Source organism: Melanotaenia boesemani, chromosome 10, assembly GCF_017639745.1.
Source record: "Melanotaenia boesemani isolate fMelBoe1 chromosome 10, fMelBoe1.pri, whole genome shotgun sequence".
NCBI lineage: Eukaryota > Metazoa > Chordata > Actinopteri > Atheriniformes > Melanotaeniidae > Melanotaenia > Melanotaenia boesemani.
Genome location: NC_055691.1, coordinates 12,489,663 through 12,515,460, shown reverse-complemented (window position 1 = coordinate 12,515,460; position 25,798 = coordinate 12,489,663). Strand labels below are relative to the sequence as shown.

The 25,798-nt window shown below is 42.1% G+C and overlaps 2 protein-coding genes across 2 annotated transcripts in view; both read left to right on the top strand.

Moving 5' to 3' along the window:
- LOC121646945 (cytochrome P450 2F2-like) overlaps positions 1–19,786 on the top strand; it is a 44,397-nt gene extending 24,611 nt beyond the window's left edge. The window contains exon 12 of the mRNA XM_041996086.1: positions 19,748–19,786. The gene's annotated coding sequence lies outside the window, so the exon portion shown is untranslated. The remainder of the gene's footprint in view (positions 1–19,747) is intronic.
- Positions 688–19,838, top strand: LOC121646949 (cytochrome P450 2D14-like). The gene is made up of 11 exons (XM_041996090.1): positions 688–872; positions 3,284–3,446; positions 6,246–6,395; positions 6,488–6,648; positions 11,264–11,332; positions 17,303–17,407; positions 17,864–18,002; positions 18,395–18,480; positions 18,721–18,822; positions 19,365–19,506; positions 19,591–19,838. The coding sequence occupies exons 1-11, from the start codon at positions 711–713 to the stop codon at positions 19,776–19,778; spliced, it is 1,467 nt and encodes a 488-aa protein (XP_041852024.1). The 5' UTR covers positions 688–710; the 3' UTR covers positions 19,779–19,838.
- Positions 19,839–25,798: the final 5,960 nt, after the last annotated feature.

Below are 25,798 nucleotides of genomic sequence, written 5' to 3'. Positions count from 1 at the left end.
TGTCTCCAACAATATTTCTTATTAACTTGTTGCTGCACTTTTTTTTTTTTTTTTTTATTTTTTTTTTTTTTTTGTTTAGAATGTTTATGTCGTTCTAAAAAACACCACTTCTCCAATCTGTTGGGTTTTGGGTGTCTGGGCAGTTTTTCAGAAGCTGAAGAGCTCCTTGTGGGATAGCATCAAACAGCACTGCATACTCTATATAAAAAATCTCATAAGATTAAAAAAATTGTTATGTGTGTACCAGGCTTAAGAGGAACAGCAGAATCACCCTGCACTGATATTTTAGATTTATGTAGGTTACAGTATAAATGGATTGGAGTTGATCAAGAAACTAAAGATAACCTGATGAGGAATCTGCTGCCTCTTTCTATGTTTAACCAAGTTTTCAGAGAAGCTGCTCCAGGAGTTTTTATGTCAGACTTATTGAAGCCCGAGAGGATTCAACCAGAGGGTGGCTGCATGTCTACGGCAGGGTAAAGTATCACCAATCAGAGCCCAGCACCTTCTCTAAGGCGCTACCTTTCTGGCAGCAACTGTGAATAAAAGAATAAAGATGGAGGAAGGAAAATTTTTGGGTCTCACCTCTCTGCCTCGGAGTCAGGTTCAACTACAGAACATCATAAGCTGCCGGATGCGGAGCTAACAGCTGATCTCAGTCTCTATATTTACTGCAATCCCACAGCTGGTCTCAGCCCAAACATAGCATCATGTTTATCACAGTACTTCTGATATGGCTCTGTGTTTGCTTAATCGTGGTCCACGTCAAGTCTCACCGACCCAAGAACTTCCCACCAGGACCCGCCATCCTGCCCATACTGGGGAACCTATTGCACCTGCACCTGGAGAACCCTTTGAAGGACTTTGAGAGGGTAAGAACTGCTGCTCTTTGAATCTTTCTGTCAGCAGGTCTCCCTCCATAAAAGTTCTGCTGCTTGTTGGCCCCCCCTGTCCTGTCCACCCCAACCGGTCCAGGCATGCAATCTGTCCTAGTCCTGGTTTGTTTGAGGTTTTCTTCCTGGTTCTGGTTCTGATGGGGGTTTTCTTCTCCACCATTTTGTTGGGAAAATCAGGATGGAGGACTGAATTGCTCTGATCTAATCTGTTGGTTTCCATGGAAATGCTGTCTTTTTGATGAGCTGGTTTATGTAAACACGGTTATTATAAATTGGACTGATGTGTTTTAATGGACACAATGAATCAGCTTGAATTGATCATGTCTGCAAAGTGTCTTGAGATGATTTTGTTGTAAATTGATGCAGTATAAATAAAGCTAAACTTAATCAGTATTGGGCTGCATGGTGGTTGCACCGCAGCCTCACAGCAAGAAGGTCACTGGTTTGATCCTCGGCTGGGGGAGAGTGGAACAGTGGTCTTTCTGTGTAGAGTTAGCAGGCTTCCTCCCACCATCCAAAGACCTGTTAGGTTAACTGGTCTCTCTAAATTCTCCATAGGAGTGAGTGGTTATTAGTCTGTGTTGGCAGGTCCAGTCCAGTCCATCACAGGACTGGCAGCCTGTCCAGCTATACAAGTCCAGGTGTACCTGCCTCTCACCTGCTAATTGCTGGGATAGGCTCCAGCTTCCTCCAACTTCTGTTGTAGCCATTCTCCCATTACTGTGTGGTTTTGTGATGTGACTTATTTCTTTCTTTGTGCTGATACGGGTCTGTGCTTCAGTAGAAGGGAGAGTTTAATTAGTGACTGATACTAAGTCGTGGACTGAGATGACTAAATCATCTATAAAGTAGAAGCCGCTGCATCTAGAACCACATCCTTTGACATACATCATGTTTTATTTGGTTTTATAGAAAAGTTTAAATTTAAGTTCCTTTTTGTGTAATTTTAGTTTTTAACATTAAACAGCAGAAAGAAAAATGTGGTTTTAAGACTTGATTGCTGATGTGCACGTGTTGAGTACAAAGAACCCTGAAGTCCAAAGCTAGTGAGTCAACCCTGCTGTACCCACAAATATAAAGATGCCTGCCTGGAAACATGGAACGGACTGAACCAGGACACGGTTAAACATCTAACGGTACAGGTTAACCAGAAAGTCTCTGCATGAGTTATTGTCAGAACAGAGTGATCTGTCCTCACATTTGGAACGGACTGAACCAGGATACGGTTAAACGTTGAATGGTACAGGTTAATCAGAAGCAGCTTCTCTGAGTGCATGACTTATCATCAGAACAGAGTGATCTGTCATCACCTTTGGAGCTAATCCAACCAGTCCTGCAGGTCATCATCCACCTGGTGGATTAAGATGGTCATGGGTCCCAAGGGTAACTTTGGGAGTGGCGGTGGCACAACCTAGCAATGTTTCATGGGGTCAGTCCAGACCCCTGACCTCAGTGAGATTGTTGTGAGGCATGGTGGCCCCCATCCTGGTTGAAGTCTTTGCTGTGTGTTGCAGTTGTTTGAGCGGCTACAAAATTAGCTATTAGCAGAGAGTCCTCCTGCTGTGAATCTTTGTGTTGATGACTAGATGTAGATTCGGCCTTAAAAGTCAGGTCAGTTTAGAGATTTTCTTGAGTGGATCTTGATCACAAAGTTGTTTCAGATGTTGCACTTTTTTTGTTTTGCTTATCAGTCATATTGTTCTGGTGCTTTTAGGTTGACAATTGGACCTATCATTTTTATTTTTTACAGGATCTAGTCATCGGGATCCGGCTTCATTCAGCCCATTAAGTTCTTTTTTGTTTGTTTGTTTTGTTTTTTTTTTTTGTTTTTTTTTTTGGCAATGTTCGTAGTGGGCCAGTTGTGGTGAAGGTTAAAGCTCTTCAGGCCAGGGGCCCACGTGAGTAGGGGATGCCTAGGCTGCAGCCTAGATTAGCCGGAGCATTAGTCCACGCCACAGCCCACAAGGAGAAAACATTATATTACTGAGGTCCTGGCAGCAGACAGAAGGATAACATCAGAAATTCTTTGTCCAGCCTTCTGAAGGCATGATGAATAATAATACTGTATGTTAGGAAGAACTACAGCCTCAGCAGTCTGGTGCTCATCTGCAGCAGAGAATCAGAGTATTTACGCATTAAAAGGAGACAGAGACAAAGAAAAGCCAACCGGAAGCTGTCTCTGTCTCTTAAAGACGGAAGAGGGCCAAGAACATGTTTCTTTTAAGCCTTTGTAAAGCACTTTGAATCAGTCTATCACTAAATTGTGCTACAAATAAACTTTCTGTGCCTACAGGGCAAAAATGTCCTGGGTCTTTAAAAAGTAACGTTCATTTAAAAATGTAAGACATGCATGCAAGATTCTGACTCCTTCTTTCATTCTCTCTCAGCTGAGACAGTCCTATGGAAACGTCTACAGTCTGTTCACTGGTTCCAGACCGACTGTAGTCATCAACGGGCTGAAGGCCATGAAGGAGGCCATGGTGATCAGGGCGGCTGATTATGCTGGACGACCCCAGGACATGTTGTTCAGCAATGTCACCCAGAAAAAAGGTAGAAACCACCTGTCACATGAAACCCATGCTCAAAAAAAGAGTCCATGTCTGAAGGAGTATTAGCCCAAAGAAAGATTAAATTAAGGTGCAGTTTTTAATGCCATTATAATTTATGAATAACAGAGAAAACAAAGAAAACCTGTTTTACTTATATGGTCACAAAACATGCTGCAGCATGCTGAAAAGATATAGAACTGAACCTTTTACTCATTATATTTGTAGGTCTCCCTACATCACTAAAAAACTGACATTAACAGAATTAGGAGCATGATACATTGCTTTTATCAATGCTCATAAAGAAGAAGAGATTCTGAGTCATCAGTGGCAACTTTTAGCCAAGCAAACAGAACTGTTGCTGCACTTGTAGAGTCTTTCTAGCAAACTGCGGCTGAAGTTGATCTTCACTTGATCTGGTCCCACTGAGAAGTTGTAAACTTTTCATTTGTGTCGAACTTTATTCATAAATTTGAGTTTATTTTTTTGTTGTTGTTTTTTTATTTTTATTTTTTGTAAATCAAACATGACAACAAAATCCATGAGTGGAGAGAGGAAGGAAAAGGATGACAGAGCTTTATCATTTCAGTTCCCAACAACAAAATGACTTCTGGTATTCTAAAAGAAGAAAGCCCCTAATTATGCAGAATTTCAAGATTAAATAACATTCAAATGGATGAGTTAGAAAAAAATTCACCCTCCACACACTTGTCATGAAGGTAAACTAATCCTAAAATGGATTTTTGTACTAGGCTTTAAACATGTTTATTTTTGCTGTGAAGTTGGACCTTTTAACATGGGAGTCTATGGGGATTTGCTCTGTTTTGGAGACAGCCCCTAGAGGATGAGGGGTGAACTGCAATTTTTTTGCACTTCCGCATAGGCTTCACATTTGACAGGCGGACACTGCCGCTTGGTCAGCATGCAGAGGATGAGGAATGAGGAGTGATCAGAGATGAGTGTGATCCTGCAAATGTGACCATGCCTCTACAGAGGCTAGAGGCAGACTAGCCTAGCCCAGTGACCAGGGCCATCAGCAGCAATCCTGGAGCACCAACCCAAGCCACCCCACCATGAGGACCCACCCAGAGGACGGCAAAGGATGGCCCCAGCCAGAGCCCCTGGGGTCACAGGGCACAGGCCCCAGTGAGCCAGAATCGGCAGCTGCTGACCCCACCAGGTACCAGCCTTCCAGGATGGCCAGAGCAAAGGACCCTGAGCCCCAAGAGCCCAGAGGCAGTAGGATAGCCTCCCTACACGTCTCCTGCCCCCGGACCATACCTGGGTCCCGTGGTGGCAACCAGACACGAGCACATGCACCAACCCACCCCATGGCATCATATCCAGGCAGCCCCAGATTCCCCGGCACCAACCGTCACCTCCACCCTTAATAGAATGGGCCACCTCCAGACACTAGAGCCCAAACCCCCCAGCCCGCCCCAGAATAGCCCAGCCACCCAGCCCAGGGCCAATGCCAATGACCCAGGCCCCACCAGTGGCCATGCCCCGCCGCCACATAGCAACCCCAACCGCAGACCCCCCTCAGTCCTACAGGGTCATATACAGAGCAGCCCAGATCCCCACCAAGGGAAACCACCAAGGGTCCGCAGCCATAAGGCCCCCCCCCACCCCCCCGCCAATATCCAACCCCCAAAGCGACAAGGTCACAATCCTCCATCTACACTAACCTCCACTTACACTAACCTCCACCTACTCTACAATTATTCTGACTCATCACAGTAATGAATGGTACATAAATGCAAATGAGTTTTTGTTTGTTTACGTTTTGTTAAAGAGCCAAAAAAATAATTTTTCTGCCCATTATGCCATAGCTCAGGCTTTAAAGACTTAACATATTTATTATTATCAGTATTATTACCCCTTACTTGTGCACTTTATTGCAGACAACAAGCCGTTGCTATGCCTTGCGTTCTTGCACTTCACTTGTTTTATCTGTTCCTAGAGTAAGGACAGAATTTGGAAATCCGGTTGGAAACTGAGGTTGTCCTGGTTCGGACCAAAGAAGTGAACTCTGGTCCAGCTGAAAACTGGGGGTCTCCTGGTTCGGACAAAAAAACCGAACTCTGGTCCAGTTAAAAACCAGGTGTCTCCTGGTTCAGCCCAACAAAGTAACCTCTGGTCCAGTTGAAAACCGGGGGTTTCCTGGTTTGGACAAAAAAAGCAAACTCTGGTCTGGTTGAAAACTGGGGTTGTCCTGGCTCAGACCAAAGAAGTGAACTCTGGTGCGGTTGAAAACCAAGTGTCTTCTGGTTCGAACCAAAGAAGTGAACTCTGGTCTCATTGAAAATTGGGGGTCTCCTGGTTTTGACCAAAGAAGCAAACTCTGGTCCAGTTGAAAATGGGGTTTGCTGCTGGCCAGTTTTTGGACACACTTACCCTTTAGATTTAGTAGGAAATTGTGTCCAAGCAGAATTAACTTATGTCACTGTAAGGTTCTTTTCAATTAAGATTGGATGATTTCATGTTAATAAAGGTTAAAGTGAATGAAATCATGCAGGTAAAATAGTGGTGATAAAAACTCCAAAATGGTTGTGGTAAATGGGTTTTAGGTGCTCTATGAAGACAGAAATAAAATATTTTGATTACCATAATAGGCAGAGAACCTTAAGTGTTCACTTGAGATAAATTTAAATAAACTGACTGCCTTGCAATTAAGAAGTCTACTGATTGAACATTCATAAAGTCATCCCTCAACATGCCAAACGTCAGGGTTAAAAACAGTAAAATCTTGACAGGTTACATCAGATTATTGTTTACATTCTTGCTTTTTGTGTTGCTTCAGGACTGATCATGGTAGATTATGGTTCCAGTTGGAGGGACCATCGTCGCTTTGCTCTGATGACTTTGGACTTTGGTCTGGGAAAGAAGTCGATGGAGGACAGAATCCATGATGAGATTCAATACACCACTAAAACACTAGAAACCAGCATCGGTATGTCACATGTGGGTCCGTATATATTTCTGTAATGTTGTTTTTGTCATTTTTCTGGAGTCATACTTTAGTCTCTGTTTTAACATTTGCAGGGAAAACTCTGAGTCCTCAGGTCATGTTCCATAACGCAGCCTCTAACATCATCTGCCAGGTTCTGTTTGGTAAACGCTACGAGTATGATGATGACACCATCAAAACGATTGTTCGGTGCTTCACTGAGAATACCAGAATATCCAATGGACCGTGGGCTATGGTGAGTCAAAGCACTATCAGAGATACTAAAACTGATCATCAAGGCTTACACTAGATTTATACTCAGCATTTGCATAAGGTTGGTTATGGTATTGTAAGCGCCACGTAGGTCCGCGGAGGCTCATCATGCACCTCTTCCAGACATGATGATCACCACTGCTTGCAGCGCAGTTATGCAGAGGTACTCCCTTGTGATTGCTTAGTTTGTGATTATGTGTTTCTGGATTTCTGGAGCTTCTCTCTGAATTTGTGCTGTAAAAAAAACTGGGTGAGAAGAGAAACTACAACACGATGCCATAACCCTACCCTCAAGTGCAAGAGCACATTTCACCAGCGCCAGTTGCGGTGGCCCTACCGTATGCAGACACCTTGCACGTACAAATCCAGCTTTAGAAATAGAAGATTACTGATGGCCTTTTTCAACTCATACCTACTCAGCATGACTTGGCTCGACTCCGCTAAGTTTTGATCATTTTCATTTACAATTGAGGAGTCTCTCAATATGGGTGGAGACCATTTAAAATGCGGTTTGAATGTCTTGTGATGTTATTTGTCTGTGAGACCAACAAAACAATTGAGAACATCAACATGATTGTAAAAGGTAGCCCCTGCTCAGTTTGTAGCTTTTTGTCTGAATCAGTCCAAAAGAAAAAAAACAAAGACTGCAGGCGTAACTTGGAAAAGTGAAGGAGAGTTTGGTAACCGGCGAAGTCGAGAAGATACAAAATAGACAATGGATGAGTGTAAGCTAATTGTAGCTAATGCAAGCTTGCTTGTTCATAATAAGCGTTATGTACAATGTTGTAATGACTGCAAGTTGTCGGGTATTAAAATATGTGTTTCAGATAGCTCTCTTAAAATTACCACTGCAAACCGTTGGGCTGAAGAGAGGATGGTATTAACTTCTGAAGAGAAAATGGCGTTACCTTCTGAAGAGAAGGTGGTGTTACTTTCTGAAGAGAAGTGATTGACTACCATCTGGTGATGAGACTTCATGGAATATACCTGGCGTGGCATCTGAGCTGGTACAAGTTGTACAAGTTGCTAGGTAGATTAAGTTACCAACTGCTTTTCTATATTTCCTGACATCACTCGTTTCTTCAGCATCATCACTTGAGTCAAGTTTTTGTTCATGGGGGTAGCTCTCAGCTTACCGTTTAGCATAAGAAATTGCTCCATTATGTTTTTAACATACTTGCATTGTGACATCTTAATGCAATCATCACTTTGTTCAAAGTCAATATAAAAATACGTTACTTTACCCTTTCATTCTAAACTTGGACTTCAGCATTTCTTTTACATCAGTCAATACTTTGTCATCACTGGCAGCAATAATCAAATCATCTACCCATATGATGATGTGGATTTTTTCTTTGTCAGTAACTTTGCTATAAACACAATGATCAGCTGGATTTTGTACAAACTGTTTCTCGCACAAATATTCATGCAACAAATTGTTCCAACTGCAACCTGACTGTTTTAGACCATACATGAATTTCTTCAGTTTACACACCAGTTTACCATTTTCTTTAGGTTTAACTTCATAACCCTCAGGCTGTTCTATGTAAATGTCACACTCGACTGGTGCATGTAAAAGGCTGTTTTTACATCCATCTGGTGAACAATCAGATTGTCCTGTACCGCTTGCTGTGCTAACACCAAAATGCTACTCATATGGTGTAAACTATGATGAGAGATGAGAGAAAGTCTCATCATAGTTTACACCTTTCTTTTGGCTTTAACCTTCCTTCCTTTTAATTGCATAGACCCATTTACCCCCCACTACACCTTTGCCCTCTGGTAGAGAAGTCAGGGTAAATGCTGCATTGTCCTTTAATGATTGCATTTTGTCATCCATAGCATTAAGCCGTTCATTTGCTTTTGTTGAAGTTACGGCTTCTTTGTATGTCTGAGGTACATTACACACAAGTCTGTACCAGTAGTCAGTAGTGGTCAATTCATCCTCAAAACCACAAATGCAGTCACCATAGTAATCTAGCTTTTCCCCTCTCTGTCAGGATAGCCCCTCTCTGCAGGTTTTTCTTCATCATTTGCTTTCTCTTCTTTTTCTGCTTTCACCGTGTCTACATTGAACTCCACTGTATCGATTTCTGTGACCACTTCCTGGTTCTCTGCCATTTGTGAGCCAACAGGTCTCAGCAGGGCTTTTACAGATTGTCTTTTACTTTGAACTACAAGATTGTCATCCTCAGCATCAAGCATTTCCTAATTCATTCTGGATAAAAAACTCCACACGTCTATGTTTATGTAATTTCCTGTTGCTGGGATAGTAAACCATATAAGCAAAACTATTCCTGTCATATCCGACAAAAATGCCTTCCTGGCCACCGGGCCATTTCAAACAGACTTCTTCAGTTTCACTCAGCAGTACCATTTTGGTGTTGAGAATATGGGGCTGATGTAATACCACTCCTGCTCATTAATGCTTGATACCCTCTGCTTGTGTACTCTGTCCCATTGTCAGATCTCATGCACTTTATTTTATCGTAGGGGACCGGATCAGCTATAAACCTCTCAGTAGCTTGTACAGTGTTACTATTATTTCTTAAAAAATACACAAACAGAGCACTAGAGTAGTCATCTGTGAAGGACAGTGCATACTTATGCCCATCTTGTAAAACTGGGTCTATGGAACCGGCTAAATCTGCGTGCACCATGTCAAGCAGTGCCTTAGCCCTTACATCTGGTCTTCTGTTCCTTGTCTGAACAAACTTCCCTTGAGTGCAGACTTCACAACACGGGATAGGTTTGTTCCCCCTTAATGTCCATCCTATCAACAATATGTCTTAGTTTCATTAAATCTGCGTAATTGCAGTGTCCGAGGGTTTCATGCCAACTCTGCAAATCAAGGCTCTTACATTGATCATTGCAGTCATTTTCTGATGTGTGCGGATAGCATAGCTTGTTGTGTACGTGTATGGGAAATTCAGTACCGTCTCTATGGAGCAGAACATTGTTCCTCTCACTGAAAATCACCATGGCCCTGTACACCCCTACATATCCTGGGGATATGTAGGGGTGTACAGGGTGTTCCTCAGTGTTTTTCGGAAACACTGTCCCCTGGTGTCGTGTAGGCACACCTCTGCGTCGCCTCTGCGCTTGGCCACTCCCTCAGCCAACTCCACGCAGTGCGTCATGGCCTGGAAACCACTGTCACATTAAAGTCATGTTATCATTGCTCTGAGTCATGTGGATTGCAAATGTTTTGAAAGTCTCTGGCAGCCCTTTCAGAACCATTACTATCAAAAAGCCGTCATTAAGCGCCTCACCTGCGTTTCTCAAGGCAGTGATCACAGTCTCAGCCCTGATGACATATCCAGTGACATTCTCAATGACTTTTACAAGGAGGTTAACTGGGTGTACAAATGTATTATCCTGGTTTTCCCTTTTCCAGCATAATATTCCCGGAGAATCTTCAGTGCTGTGCATCCATCATCTGCTGCGTAATGCATAATCAGCGTCGGGCTCTTATCATCCAGGAACTGAATGAGCACTGTGTCGGCCTAGGCATTTTTCTCCTTGTTGTCATCATCATTGGGAGCTTGTTCATTTAATATAGTGTCTTTCAACCCTTTAGACAGGGGTGGCCCAAAAACTTTTTTTCCCACAGTTCAGAACTTTTCTCATCACCATCAAAAATGAGTCTTGCCCAGCAGCTACTCGGCACTGTGTCTCTGTCTTTTCTGCTTATGTTGCTGCAGATCACTCCATTCCAGCTCTCAGGTGCACGCTGTAATCGTAACTCTCACCTGGCAAGTTAGCCAAACTATCGTTATGAGTCTGGGCCTGTAACCAGTTAGCAGATTTATTTTATCACAGCGTTTAACGTGACACAACCACAGCACATGTACTCTTTGTGAACCACCGTGTTGCGGGAACACAACCTTTGATTTAGTACACCTGCAGGTCATTACATGATCAGGTAGGTCACATGACATGACATTACACCATGAACAAAACTAAACATTTGCAGGGGCATAATAAAGACAAATTAAATGAGAGCACATCTCTCAAAACATATAAAGACATGTCACAAAGCATTCACTGAGTTATTTATTGAAGTCAGGAGCAAATTCCAAACTATGTACAATGTGCAAAAATAATGGAATGGGTCAGCTGGTATCTGTGTTAAAGCTACAGCTGGTGCTGGGGCAGAGGCATGCAGAGCTACTTGCTAGGCTGTTGTCTACATACAAAAACAGCAGCATTAATTTAAGATATAGAAATGCCTAAAAAGCATTGTTGGACCACAGTGATGATCTCTGTGCAGTCCTAGAGTCGCTCTCATGACTCATCCAGTGAAGCCGCTCCCTGGCCAATAAGTGACCTGGAGTCGGTAGACGTCATATTTTCTACCTGACTTGGTAGATGCAAAAGAAGTACCTACTCAACCAGGGAAACCTCTGGTGGAAAACCCTACCCACTGGCTCAGCTGACGGGGTACTAGAGGAAAAAGGGCCATATGTAACTGAGCAGGGCCCTTATTTGACTTTTGTCTATTTTGATAACAAGTATCACTGCCCTCTACTGGCCACATGCAGGTCCTTTTGCTTCCTAAATGACTCTTCAAACTAACGATACATCTTTTTTTACAGATATATAACTCTCTCCCCATAATTCGTAACCTGCCACTGCCATTCAGGAAGGCCTTCAAGAATCATGAGGTAATGTGGAGAATCTCTTTATCCATCCATCCATCCATCCATCCATTCATCCATCCATGCGTCTGTCTGTCCATCCATCCATTTACCATCCATCACATGGAGCCATACGATGTGGGTGGATCCAGTATCACACACAGCATCTGTGATGGTTGCAAGGTTTAAGAAAGAAAGATGTGTTTCTACAATCACGTCAAAAGGGGGAACTGAAGGACTGAACATCATATATATGGACCATTCTCATGTTTTATTGCTGATCATGTGACCTGCATGTTGGCGATGTTTGTTGGTGGCAAAAAGATAAACAAAGCAACAAAGCAGGCCTCCTGCTACGGGCCCAGGTCTACAGCTAGCATTTCACATAAAAAATATAATAATAATAATAAAAATAAAATGTAATAATAATAATAATAATAATAATAATAATAATGGTACATCCATGTTCCAGTCTACATCCCAAAGATAGGATTGTATTTTTCAGACTGCTGCTGACCCTGAATGACGGCTGAATGTGTTGCTGCTGTCAGACCAGATAACTGGAAACTGTCTGAGACTCTCAGCTGTGTAGTACACAGGACCAGAAACTTCATGTTAGCCAGTTGCTAACGGACATGTAACTGAGGCTGATTGTGTCTTCCCCTGGGTGAAAGACAAGCCGTTGTCTCCAGCCTATGTCACATCCATCTTCCTGTTTGTCTGCACTCCTGAGAAAAGGAGCTAAAGGATGATCAGGAAAAGTTAGAAAGACGACAGCAAGCAGAAAAGACAAGAGAACAAATTATTCATTCAACCAAAAACACAGAAACATTGTTTATGTGTAACTGGGAGAACGGTCAGATAAAAAGTTTATACGCAAGTCATGTTTTTGTGAAGTAGCGAATGAACCAAACACGCTCCAGTTTCTCCCAGTGGAAATGTGACCGCTGTGAAACTGGTTGGATGTTCCACTTATCCGACCTCCACCGCGGATCGCCACGGTGACAGTAGCTTCCAGTGTTAATGAAAAGCTGGACATGGATTTTCCTTTGTGGTCTCAATAAACCAAACAGTCTTTAAACAGCAATGTTTCCTCCTAGTAATTGTTAGTAACGTTAACTCCTAAATATCTCACCAGGACATCCCTAATCTTTACATCGCGGTAACGTTATCTGCATCTGCTTGTTTCTACTCAGCTTTGACATGAAGAGGAAATACTTTGTTTGGGGAACTTTCCACAGATGAAGGCCTGATTCCCATTCTGCCACAAAATATTTATAAACCTCTAATCTGACTTTATGCTTTTTAATTCTGCTCCCGTGAAGTGTGACTGTCCATTGACCAGGTAGCTGTAAATGGTGAAGGTAAGGTAAATCAGACAGCAATATCTCTGTCAGCTGGATGTTTGGGAGTTTTTTAACCAGGAATTTGGAAAATCAGACGGATTTTCAGCACCAACAAGTGCATGTTTTTTTTTTCAGAATATATCTGTCTGACCACATAAGTGCTGAACTGGTTTGGACAGTATTCAGTCCGCTAGCGCCATCCTTGATGAGGAACAGTTAATAATCAGTTAATAGCATCAGTGGGTCCACTCTAGCTTTTAGCCACCCAACATCGTAATCAAACAGTGTGACGTCAGCTAGAACAGGACTGTTAAAATATATACTAGGGCTGGGCGCGTTAACGCGTTATTATCGCTTGACACATTAATTAATTAACACTAGTAAATATTATTCCTCGCACGCTAACCAGAGAAAAACATAAAAGCTTTGCCAAAAGAGAATATACAGACTTTCTTCTATAGGATGTAGATATTTGTGGAAGTTGTGGTAGTTTCCAACCTAATGACAATAAAAATAGATAAAAAAAAAAAATTCCTTACTTTTAGTTGTGGAAATTCAGTATAATTATTCCATGAAAAAACTGCATTTGTTATTATATCTATATTTAGAAACATGAGTTAGTTCTTTGGTATGTTTAGCCGTGTATTAAGAGCCATTGTGGAAAGTCAAATCAATTCAAATCTAATTTTATTTATAGAGCACTTTTCATACACAAAGTAACACAAAGTGCTGTACATAATAAAAACAATTCATGTATATTAAAAACAAAATTTAAAAGACTTCACACACCCGCCCATACCCCAGTCTGTGAAAACATTAACTCCCATCACTAATAACTGTCTCTGACAAAAATAATAATAAAATGAGAGAGAGCCACTTGCTACTACTCCAGAGCCGCAGGTTGAACACCCCTGATTTAATGTTAGTAAGCCAGAATTTACTGCATTGTCTTCAGTAGGCCTGCTTTTAAAGGAAAAGTGCGTAACAATGCGATTAATCACGAGTACTAATATACAGTCTCTTCCTGAGCCACCACCTTACCATGGTGGAGGAGTTTAAGGATCCTGAAGATCCTAGTAGCCATGTTGTTAGGGGTTTTATGCCCCTGGTAGGGTCACCCATGGCAAACAGGTCTCTAGGGGAGGAACAATTCAACAGACCCTATGATGAGTCAAATCAGTGGACGCAGGTTTGATGTCCTGCCCCAAGTGGAGGAGTTCACGTATCTTAGGGGCCTTGCTCATGAATGAGGGGAGGATGGAGCGGGAGATCGGCAGGCGGATTGGTGCGACGTCTGCAGTGATGCGGACTCTGCATCGGTCTGTCGTGGTGAAGAAGGAGCTGAGCCAAAAGTGAAAGCTCTCGATTGACTGGTCGATGTACATTCCTACCCTCACCTATGGTCACGAGCTGTGGGTAGTGACTGAAAGAACCAGATCAGGAATACAAGGGGCCGAAATAAGTTTTTTCCGTAGGGTGGCTGGGCTCTCCCTTAGAGATATGGTGAGAAGCTCTGTGATTCGGGAGGGGCTCAGAGTAGAGTCACTGTTCCTCTGCATCAAAAGGAGCCAGATGAGGTGGCTCGGGTATCTGGTCAGGATGCCTCCTGGACGTCTCCCTTGTGAGGTGATCTGGGCACGTCCCACCTGGAGGAGGCCCCAGGGAAGACCCAGGACAGGCTGGATGGACTACATCCCTCGAATGGCCTGGGAATGCCTCAGGATCCCCTCATGAGCTGGTGAATGTGGCTGGAGAGAGGGAAGTCTGGGTTTCCCTGCTTAGGCTGCTGCCCCCACAAACCAACCCCGGCTAAGCAGCAGAAAATTGATGGATGTTTCACATCGTTTTGCTCAGTGTGTTTGCACTTTCGTTTGCGAACGAGGCGAGTGGGGGGGAAGAGATGGAGGAAGGTGTGACTCATTACACACCTTGTTTTGGTCTACAGGCAGCTCAAAACAGCACACCTTGTGGTGAAACGATTTAGCTTTTTGCCCTTTTAAAATACTCAAAAATAGGGGAAAACAACAAACACATCCCAAAAGTGTGCTGCTGGGTGCTGGACTGAAAAGGCAGTATCACTTAATACATTTTCAGGAGCAGCTTATGGTGTGCGGACTTTATTTATTTGTCTGTAAATTAAATTTTACCAACCATAAATAACAACAGTGGGCTACATCTGTATGTGTAAACGGTAACGCATGAGGGAAAGGTGCTGGTGCAGTGGGCATAGTGATGGTGTTACCGTTGTATTAAAATCAATTCTGAGACAAATGCTTGTACAACTTGGTGAAGTGTCACAGGGTGTGTCTCAATCTGCGCACTTCTGTACTTCCAACACTATGTTTAAGTGCATAGTGCACCAAAAGTACCCTAAACTTGGCCAAAAATCTAGTGTGAAACGATGAACACTATGTGCACTAAACGGACGGCATCTTGCTGACGTAGTGGAAGGGGAGGGACTTCCAATCAGTTTTCCAGAGCTGAATAATGGCGGCCAAATGGATCAGCGGTACCAGTGCACTCAGAAGCTATTTTGTAAAGATGTAAGTATGAAGTTATTTGATTATAATTCTAATATATATGGCAGCATGCTACCTATCTCTTCTATCCCTGACCACAGTTATGGATCTGATCATTTGTTGGAGGCTGCGGTTATACCGACTCAGTAGAGTTAGCACACGTAAATGTTAGCAGTTTTTAGACAGTTTCACAGATGTAGATCAGCTATAAGTGTTAGAAATGATTAATGCTATAGGTTCTGCATGTTTATTCATCGTTGTTGAGCCTCCAGATTCAGCACTGTGGTGTCTGTGATGTAAATGAAATGGTCCTTGATCTGAAAACTGATTCGGAAACAACCCCAGTTTGAGAACCGGCCTATCCCCATGGTACCGCTGACAATGCTGTAGTTGCAAATGTTTACAAGGTAACGCTCTAACTGTAACTGTAGTAAACTGCAGTAGTATAAATATTGTTAAAGTGTAAAGGTTTGAGGTGTGTAATTTTCTTCTACTTGGCTCTGCCAGGTTAAGTTTTATTTTTCTAATTTATATTGAGGTATTTTGGATGTTGCAGGGACAGATAAGGACACCAGGGCTCTTATTCACTGGTGGGCAGCCAGTCCCTCGTTCACTGGAAAGAGGAATACTGAATCTTACAAGTAAGCATAAATGTATGCATAACCGTTTAGATTGGGTGCTGAATAATTACAAATAAATGTGGGCAGATCGTAACTTATAGGCAGTTATTAACTAAAGGCTGAACACAACCACAAAATAGTGTAATTTAATCTGAACTGCATTTTTTTTCTGTTCTTGGCTAATGGAACAAATGTTATATTTAGATTGTACACCACTTTAGATAAGAGTCTGCAAAGTACCTATAAAGTACATATAAACATAAATAATATTCACTTTTATATACGCTGTCAATGTGTGTTCACCAGTGTCTTCTTAATGGAAAGAGGCCTTGTGGGGAAGGTGAGGCCCTGAAGGAAAGAAGGAGAACCTGGTGTCCAAATACAAGGTTAGATGCTGTCTTTGCCCATGCAGTAAAATGGTCTAAGTAAATGAACTGCGATCATAGTGATGTATAGATATCTACATAGTTCATGTTTCCTTTGGCTGTCTTTATTTCTACAGGAGCTTAAGCGTCCCCCAGAGGGGGGTGGGGGGATGGGGGGTGGGGGGCTGAGGGTTCCTGCCGCTTGTTGGAAGAGGTACAACCTCATGGATGAGGCAGTAGGGAGAAGGCTGTCTGTGTCTGTCCTCTTTGCCTCATCCAGCCAGATCCAGTGGCAGTGACCACACCCCCTCCTGTGGAGAGAGGCACTACCTCCAGTCTGTCGACCCCAAAAAGACAGTGAGTAGACAGGGTGGAGGACATGGTTGCTGCCTTAAAAGAGAGCAACAGGCATTATGTGGAGGCACTTGAGGAGATGGAGAGAGCAGCGGAAAGAAAGAGCCAGGGAAAGAGAGGCTGCAGAACGGGAGGAGAGGAGGCACCAGGAGCTGATGGAGAGGGAGGAAAGAAGACATAGGGAAATGATGGAGGAGGGACAGGGAGGTAGCTAGAAGGGAGGAGCACCTCATGGCAAGTTTAGAGAGGGTTTTGTAATGTTTGTGTTTAATATTTGTGGTATTTGATGTTCATTCAGGTAAATATTTAAATAAAATGTTTCAGTAACAAGTTTGCTGCATCCTTGTTTTATCATCTTCCTCACTACATTGCACTGTTTTAAACTATGATTTCTATAATTGAGTTCCTTTTGCCAGACATGAGCTGTATCAGTGGATTGTCCGCACCTGTTCCAGCCTGTCAGTCTCAAGACTCCTGATTACACCTGTTTCCCATTCACAGACCCTTTGAGCATTTGTTTCCTCATCCAGCACTTCACCCAGAACTCATCTCCTTTAGAAAACCTAACAAGGAAAGCCGAGTTGTTTCTAATGATCAGTCAAAATCTCCACCCATGAATCTGGAGGAGGTTAAAATGAACTTTAGACAAATAGAATTTGTGATAATAATGGAATCATCCGGATAAGCGGCAGAAGATGGATGGATGGATGAATGGAATCATACTATGCCAATGACAATAAATAATGTCTTTATTGTGTTTGTACAAATTAGATTTTTTGTTTGTTGTCTATAGACTTGTAGAAATATTGCCAGACGTTTGGTGAATGAGTTCAAGAAGACCAGAGTCCCTGGAGAGCCGAGACACTTTGTTGACTGCTACCTGGATGAACTGGAGAAGGTTTGTGTGTAAAGCCAGGTGTACAGTATAGCTTATCATGTGATTTTTGCAGGTTCACATACCAAATGGGAAATATTTATGTTTATGTTGTGTTCTGAAGTGAGTTCAGCTCTAGATTCCTTAAAAATGTTGATGTATGTGATGTAAAAAAGAGGTGCCTGACAAAGTCAAAAAGCCTTGATGTAATAAAAAAAAAAAAGTGGTACTTTTATGCATTCAAACCTAAAAAAAACGGGTCGGTACCGATCCTAACACAAGAGGAAGGTTCATTTCTCAGAGTTTACAGGGGAATGGAGCTTTTGGTCTCCCTCAAAGTACATAATTATATATTTACTTTGTGTTTGTCTCCCAATAAAAGGATTTATTTATTCAGTCATAACCTTTTGGATTCCAGAGTTTGCATCCGTTAGGTAACTTCATGGTTCTAATTTACATTCATCACTGCTCTCTTTTTAGAGAGGAGGTCAGGATAATTCGTTTTCAGAGGAAGAGCTGGTAGCAGCCTGCCTGGATCTTTACAGCGCTGGAACTGACACCACCTCCAACACCCTGCTGACAGCTTTCCTTTACCTGATGAACCACCCACACATACAAGGCATGTCTACACACCTATATGAGAATAAATGGTTATTACAGAGGCATTAGATCAGGAAGACATGATATGTTGTGTTGGGTGATTTCACCTATTGTTTCTGGGTTTAGGGTACACTAAGCTGGTGCATTAGATTATTCTAGTATTATGGGATATAAACGGTTGGGCTAAAGAGGTGAAAGGGCTGAGGATGGAGCAGGGAATACTTTTTCTTCCCATCTCCTTTGTTAGCTGTAATAATTCTCCCCATGTTTTCTTTTCTTTCTGCTATTGGTTTAGAGCATCATTGATCATCTTCATATCTTTTTCCTGTAACTTCCTGTCATAAATTGTTAGTATTTTAATAAGCTGTAAAGTAAAACATATGAATATATGATGCTATTTTTCTCCCTCAGAGCGGTGTCAGCGGGAGATCGACCAGGTGTTGGAGGGAAAGGATCGACCCAGTTTTGAGGACAGAAACAACATGCCGTACATGCAGGTTCTGTACATCATGTCAGGTTTCTGCTAAATCCTTGTTATTTCGCTGACACGTCTGTTAGTATGACATGAAATAAGTCATATAATAAATCTGTGGTTTTTACAATCACTTATAATCACTATATGTGTAGTCTTTTGTTTTGTTGTCAACATGTTAATTGATCTGGATTTTTCTAATCATATCTGACAGTCTGTATTATGTAGTTTATAAACAGATTTGTGATAAAATCTCTCCATGCAGGCTGTGATCCATGAAATCCAGAGGATCGCCAACACTGCTCCTCTCATTCTTATCCATTGCACAACTAAAGACACCGAGCTGATGGGATACTCCATTCCCAAGGTAAAAGGTCCCCTATTATACACTTTTTCCAACAACTTCATATGGGTGTCAGAGATCCAACAACATTGATTTCAAACTGTGTTACCCCCAATTCACCCTTGGTCCTTAATTTCAGCCATTCCCAATGTGGCTCTAGTGAGCTCTACTGAGAATGGAGTTTCTGTGTCTCAACCTTTAAATGTTCATGAGTGGAGCTTCTCCACACCCCTCTCTGGGAGAGGATCCGCCTTTCACAGGCACCCACTCGATGATTTTAGAGGGCACGCTCAGCCAGCCGGGGGGGGTGGGGTCAATGGCAGTATTCACTACTGGGGCGTGGTTTTTCCCTTCGTGAGGTCGCAAAGGGAAAGATCTCAGGCTCACCCGTTTCAGCACACGTTCACTAACAAGAGACAGAATTTTCTCATTCTCATATGACTGTTAGAAAACCTTTAGAAAGTAAATTTTGCACAAAATGGGAGCTTTAAACAGGATTTTGTGGGAGACAGGCCAAAGGTGAAGAGAGTCCTTCATGAATTTATATTTTCTTGTTTTCTCTGCAGGGTACAGTGATCATCCAGAACCTGACCTCAGTCCTGAGCGAGGAGGGACAGTGGAAGTTCCCTCATGAGTTCAACTCTGAAAACTTCCTGAATGAGAAGGGAGAGTTTGTTAAACCAGAGGCCTTCATGCCTTTCTCTGCAGGTATGTTGGAATGAAATGACACCTGCTCAGATGGAGTCAAGTCCTTCTCTTTCTGATGACTTTAACTTGTTTTCCATGTCTCAGGTCCTCGGATGTGTCTGGGAGAGGGTCTGGCTCGTATGGAGCTCTTTCTCATCATGGTGACTCTGCTGAGGAAGTTTAAGTTCATCTGGCCTGAAGATGCTGGAGAACCAGACTTTACTCCCATTTTTGGAATTACTCTGACTCCCAAACCTTATCGGATGAAGGTCCAGCTGAGATCAGAGCAGTGACCAGTGGCCTTAGATGATTAAGTTGAATTTTACTGTGAAATGTTTAGAATCAGATCTCCATGTCCTTGGCAGTTAACAGACCAGCTGAGTGAAAATATGTGAAATCTTTGCTTTGTGGAAATAAAACACTGATCTTAGCAGATGTTGTACCACTTCCTGTTGACATTGTATTCATACTCGTGTGTTTTGTGTCATGGTAGCAGGTCTTGATGTGAGTTCATGTTAATCTGCAGGAGAAATGATATCCATCTGATTTATTTGCTATTATTTCAATTTAGTGTATTTGAATCAAACCCAGTTAAGTGATGATTCAACGTACTTACTGCCACTTGATCCAATTTGAGTTACTTTGTTGTTCCAATTTACGTTTCCCATGATCTTCTGTTGCATGTGTTAGCCAGCTAGCATAAACAGTCTTAGAAACAATAAATCAGTGTGAAAAATTATTGCTGAATGTAATAAACTTGTGGTGACTTTGTGTACATAATTTAACTTTTCCACAAATCCTGTCAAAGGAACTCAGAAAGAAGAGTTAAACCTTCTTCAGGGTCTCCGATAAAGCTGGTGAACAGATGCTAACGGCCTACTGGACCTGCTAGTAGGCACAGCAGGGCCCTACTCTCCCATACAAATGGGCTGATACGCACTGATTATGTCCATTCAGTCGGATGATAACATCCAATCGGGTGGCTGGTTTAAGGCCAGGCGTGCTGTCCCGACCATGCATCTACTCTGCATTTCTTTATTTTGTGTAAGCGGCAACCTCCGGCAGTAAAATGTGAAGCCTGTGCAGAAGTGAAAAAAATTGCAGTTCACCCCTCATCCACTAGGGGCTGGCTCCAAAACAAAGTCAATCCCCATAGACTCCCATGTTAAAAAGGCCAAATTCACAGTAGAAATAAACATGTTTAAAGCCTGGTACAAAAATCCTTTTTAGGATTGATAGGTCAGGTTTACCTTCATGACTACTGTAAGGGGAGTTAATGTTTTTCTAACTCATCCGTTTGGATGTCATTTAATCTTGAAATTCGGCATAATTAGGGGCGTGTCATTTTGATTGACAGGTATCCAATATCTATGGCAAGAAGGGAGAGTGCAGCACAACCGCGGTTTTTAGCCAGCTAACAGCGCATCTTAGCTTTAGCCTGCCTACCTCCGTTAAGTGGTTTGCTACCATTAGTTCTGGGTTAGCTCAGTTAGCTCTTAGCTACAGGCAGCTTGGAGTTTGATGGGTGTCAATCATGCACCCCCACCTTCACAGTCCCCTCTCAGCTCCACCTCTTTGCCCATTTTTGGTTTTTCCAGGAACGACGACATGGGTGATGCTGCCAAGATTGCGATGGTGGGAACCGCCCATTGAGCTTCAATTCAGCTCTTCAGAAACCCACGGTTGACGTCACGGAGGCTCTGTCCATCTTTTATATACAGTCTATGATTTTGTGTTTAAGAAATAATAGAGTTAAGACAAGATGTGCTCACACCAACGTAATGCTCGTTATCATCTTAAATCTTAAATCATACCTTATAGACAAGCTGAGGATGGAGGTGGCTCCTATTTTCTACATCATTAAGCAGAGTTAACACTTTAAATGAAAAAAAATCTTAATTTCCTTTTAACTTAAGAGTCTTGAAAGGGAAAAATAATTATGAGAAATTATGGCAATATACTCTATTACTTTATCTTATTATTACAGTATTACCTTACACATCTACCCAGTCATCACCCAGTGGGTGTATTTCACTTCTTTATTCCACTGAATTCATTATTTCTATTTTAAAAGGCCTCTGAACTCTGAGCTGTGAGTCCTTCAGGATAAAAGGCTCCTAACTTGTGGGATGAACCAGCGTTGTGTCGACATAACAGACGACTTAGCAAAGAACCAGTTTAAACTGGAACTTTAGGCTGTAATCTTCCTGCTTTGCTCTCCTTTCTGCTTGCATTTTTCTTATTTTTTCTTATCTTTACCCGCAAGAAATTTAGGAACAAGGACTCCTGGTCACTTATAAATCACTGGAACGAATATATTTTTTGATAAATTTAGTTGGTTGCCATCGGAGAACTAGTGGAATGATGTCTCCTAACCCTGCAGTATCAGTGAGCTGCGCTGAGTGTGAGCAACTTTCTTTGAGGATAACACAGCTGGAGAAGAGGATTGAAACACTGCAAGACATTTGTGTGAATGAAGAATTTATTGACTCTGTAGTAGCTTCTGTACAAGCTACTGAGCTGTCAAATGCATTGATTCAAATCTTCATACGCGAAGGCATGTCGAATGTGGAGCCTTCCGCTACAGACCTGGCTGATACACTTCCCTGGATATGTTCAAATGACATTGGAATACCTGAGGAAAATCCCAAACCGGACCGTCAAACTGATCTGTCCTATTGGAACAGTGTTGGTGCCAGACCAAAGTCATCACCCCCGGCCAGAACCTGGTCTGATGTTGTTCGTTGCAGAGGTAAATCCAGCAGGAAATTTAAAGCTCCAGCACTCACTCCACCACCTCAAGTCTCACTGCATAATAAATATGATGTGTTGAGTCATATTAAAATGAATGATGATGACTGTAATGCAAGGATATATCAAAATTCAAGAAATAGCCTTAAAACTCAGCCCAGGGCTAACCAGACCAGGAGGAGAGGCCAAAATTCCACAAACAGGAGGACTAGAGAAGCTATCAGCTCCTCCACACGAAAACAAATAGACACAATTCTGATTGGGGACTCCATAACACAGCATGTGAGAATGGCATAGACGGAAAATCTAACACTTTTTGATACATCAGTCAGGGAAATGACAGAGATGTTGCCGACCATTCTGTCTTCACATCCAGATGGTATGAAGATTATTGTCCACACTGGGTCTTTTGATATTCTGTGGGGAAAAATTGGCTCTGAGATCCTGAAAAAAGACTTTTCTCTGCTGTTGGAGAGACTGTGTCAATTGGGAGCACACCATGTTTACATTTCAGGACCCATTCCTACAGCGGGTAAAGGGATTGAACTTTTCAGTAGACTTCTTGGCCTGAACACATGGTTATCAAACGTATGTATCACCCATGGGATAAAGTTCATTGATAACTTCAATATCTTTTGGAACTGTAAGGAGCGATTCAGACCTAATGGTGTGCATCCAAATCTAAATGGATGCAGATTATTTGGTGCACACTTGCGTCATGCTGTTGGGCCGGCAAACCCAAACATGAGTGTACAGATAAGAGCGAAGGACACAGAAGAGAAGCGATCAACTCCCAGCTCTCCCCCCTCACCAGACCCTCTTCTCCACATCACCCAAGGTCTTCAAAGGATGTCTCTATCCTGGCCTGAACCCCAGCGACCAACCATCTACCAAGAAATACAGGGCTCCCCCTCCTCCCCCTCCTCATCCTCCTATTAGATCATCTGTCTGAGCAGCAGAATTCACAACAAAGATAACATGCCATGATGCGTTCAGGGTCCTTGCTGTAGTTTTGCTACTACTGACAGCTGTTCTGAGATCACGCCTGGACCCAGTAGGATTACTGTGTTAGTAAAATAAGGAATCGAACGTGGTCAGCTTGTGGGATGAATCGATCTAATCTGTTAACTGTACCTTGTATAATTCAGAAAACAACAGAGACCAGTGTAAACTTCATAAAGCTAGCTGTACTTAATGTTAGATCTCTGTCCAAGTCTCTGTTGGTTAATAACTTCATTATTTCTCACAGTTTAGATTTTCTTTTTCTGACAGAAATATGGTTAACAGAAGACACAAGTGCTACAATTCTTAATGAAACAGCACCTACTCATTTTAGTTTTATGAATAAATGTCGAAATGGGAGGTAAGGGGGAGGAGAAGCTGCCTTAAAGATTCATTCCAGTGTAAAGAAATTTCATTTGGTGATTTTACTTCTTTTGAATATCTTAGTTTCACTTTAAGGGGCATTCCTAAAATCCTATTTCTAATCATCTACAGACGTCCAGGACATTGTGCAAATTTTATTGATGAATTTTCTGAATTATTGTCGGTTATCTCTACTGATTTCAACCATTTCATCTTAACTGGGAATTTTAACATTCACATAGATAACATGGTGGATGGTAATGTCAAGGAATTTTGTTCCATATTGGACATGTTTGGTTTGTGGCAAAATGTTAAAGAACCGACCCACATTCAAGGTCACATTCTGGACCTGGTTATTTCAAAGGGTGTTGATATTTCTTCTGTTGCGGTCACTGACTTGGCCATTTCTGACCATTTTTGTATTTTGTTTGATTTACTGATCACTCAGAATGTCCAACCAACCTGCTTCTCTGTTAGGAAGAGGTACATTAATAAAAGAACAAGTGCTAAGTTTGTGGAGGCCATAGCTATGTTACCAACAAGTGCAGAGTCAGTTGGTGGACTCCTGGATAATTTCAATCTGAAAATCTTGAATGTAATGGATGCTGTTGCACCGATAAGAATCAAGAGCAACTTGAGGCGGAAGAATAAACTTCAAATTTACTATGAGCTGTACAAACAAAGCCTGCATAACTATAACAATGAGCTGTGCAAGGCCAGAGAACTGCGTTTATCTGAAATGATTAACAGGAATGTCAACAATTCTCGCACTCTGTTTACTATGATTGAAAAACTTACTAATCCTCCTATACAGATAAGCCCTTAGCTCCTTTCCACTGAGAAATGCAACCAATTTGCCAACTTTTTTAGCCAAAAAATTAAAACAATTAGGCAACATATTAATTCCACACAGTCAAACAAGAAAATTAGTCTGTGTCTAAAACCCGGAAATAATTCTGATGTCATGCCGCAATTTAAAATGGTGAATTTAAAAGTCCTACAAGAAACAGTTTGGCATTTGAAATCAACAACATGCACTCTGGACATGATACCATCCGACTTTTTAAAAACAGTTTTTACCTCAGTAGAAAGTGGTCTCCTACTGATAGTTAACAGCTCACTGGCATCAGGCATTTTTCCCAAGTCACTAAAGATAGCTGCTATTAGGCCACTCCTAAAGAAAAGGACTGTAGACGACTCTATAATGAACAACTATAGACCTGTCTCTAACCTCTCTTTTATTTCCAAGATTATTGAAAAAGTTGTATTTCACCAGCTTCATGACTTTTTAAATGAAAGTGGAAATCTTGATAAATTTCAGTCCGGCTTCCTACCTCATCACAGCACTGAAACAGCTCTGGTCAAAGTGTTAAAAGACATTAGGTTGAATACTGATTCTGGTCAAGTATCAGTCCTGGTTCTGTTGGATCTCAGTGCTGCGTTTGATACTGTAGATCACAGAATCCTGTTGCACAGGCTGGAAAACTGGGTTGGACTTTCTGGAGCGGTTCTTAACTGGTTCAGGTCCCTTTTTAGAAGGCCGGAGTTATTTTGTTACGATCGGCAGCTATGAATCCGAGCGAGTGGCCATGACTTGTGGAGTCCCCCAGGTGTCAGTCCTTGGACCTCTTCTGTTCAACTTGTATATGCTCCATTTGGGTCAAATATTACAGAACTATAGCATTAATTTTCAAAGTTATGCAGATGATACACAACTTTATGTGTCTCTGTCACCAGATGACTGCAGTCCAATAGACTTAATGTGTCAGTGTCTGGAGGAAATAGACACCTGGATGAGGGAGAATTTCCATACAATAAAATGAAGACAAAACTGAGATTATTCTGTTTGGTAGCAAAGAGAAGAGGGCCAGCATTGGCAAACACCTGGTGACTCGGGCTCGTAAAATCACCAACCGAGTTCGTAACCTGGGAGTGTTGATATACTCAGATCTGACTTTCAGCAGCCACATCAAAGCTGTCACTAAGAAGCTTTTTACCAGCTCAGAAACATCAACAGAATTAAAAGTCTAGTCTCCCAGAAAGACCAAGAGAAACTTATCCATGCATTCATCTCCAGTAGGCTGGATTAGTGTAATAGTCTTTTAACAGGACTTCCTAAAAAGAGCATTAAACATCTGCAGCTCATCCAGAAAGAACGCTGCTGCTAGAGTTTTAACCAGGACTAAGAGATCTGAAC

Coding starts and splice junctions, on each gene's coding strand:
- LOC121646949 (XM_041996090.1), top strand. CDS start 711: ATGTTTATCACAGTACTTCTGATATGGCTCTGTGTTTGCTTAATCGTG. Junction 11,333..17,302: donor AGGCCTTCAAGAATCATGAG/GTAATGTGGAGA, acceptor TGTTGTCTATAG/ACTTGTAGAAATATTGCCAG. Junction 19,507..19,590: donor CTTCATGCCTTTCTCTGCAG/GTATGTTGGAAT, acceptor TCCATGTCTCAG/GTCCTCGGATGTGTCTGGGA.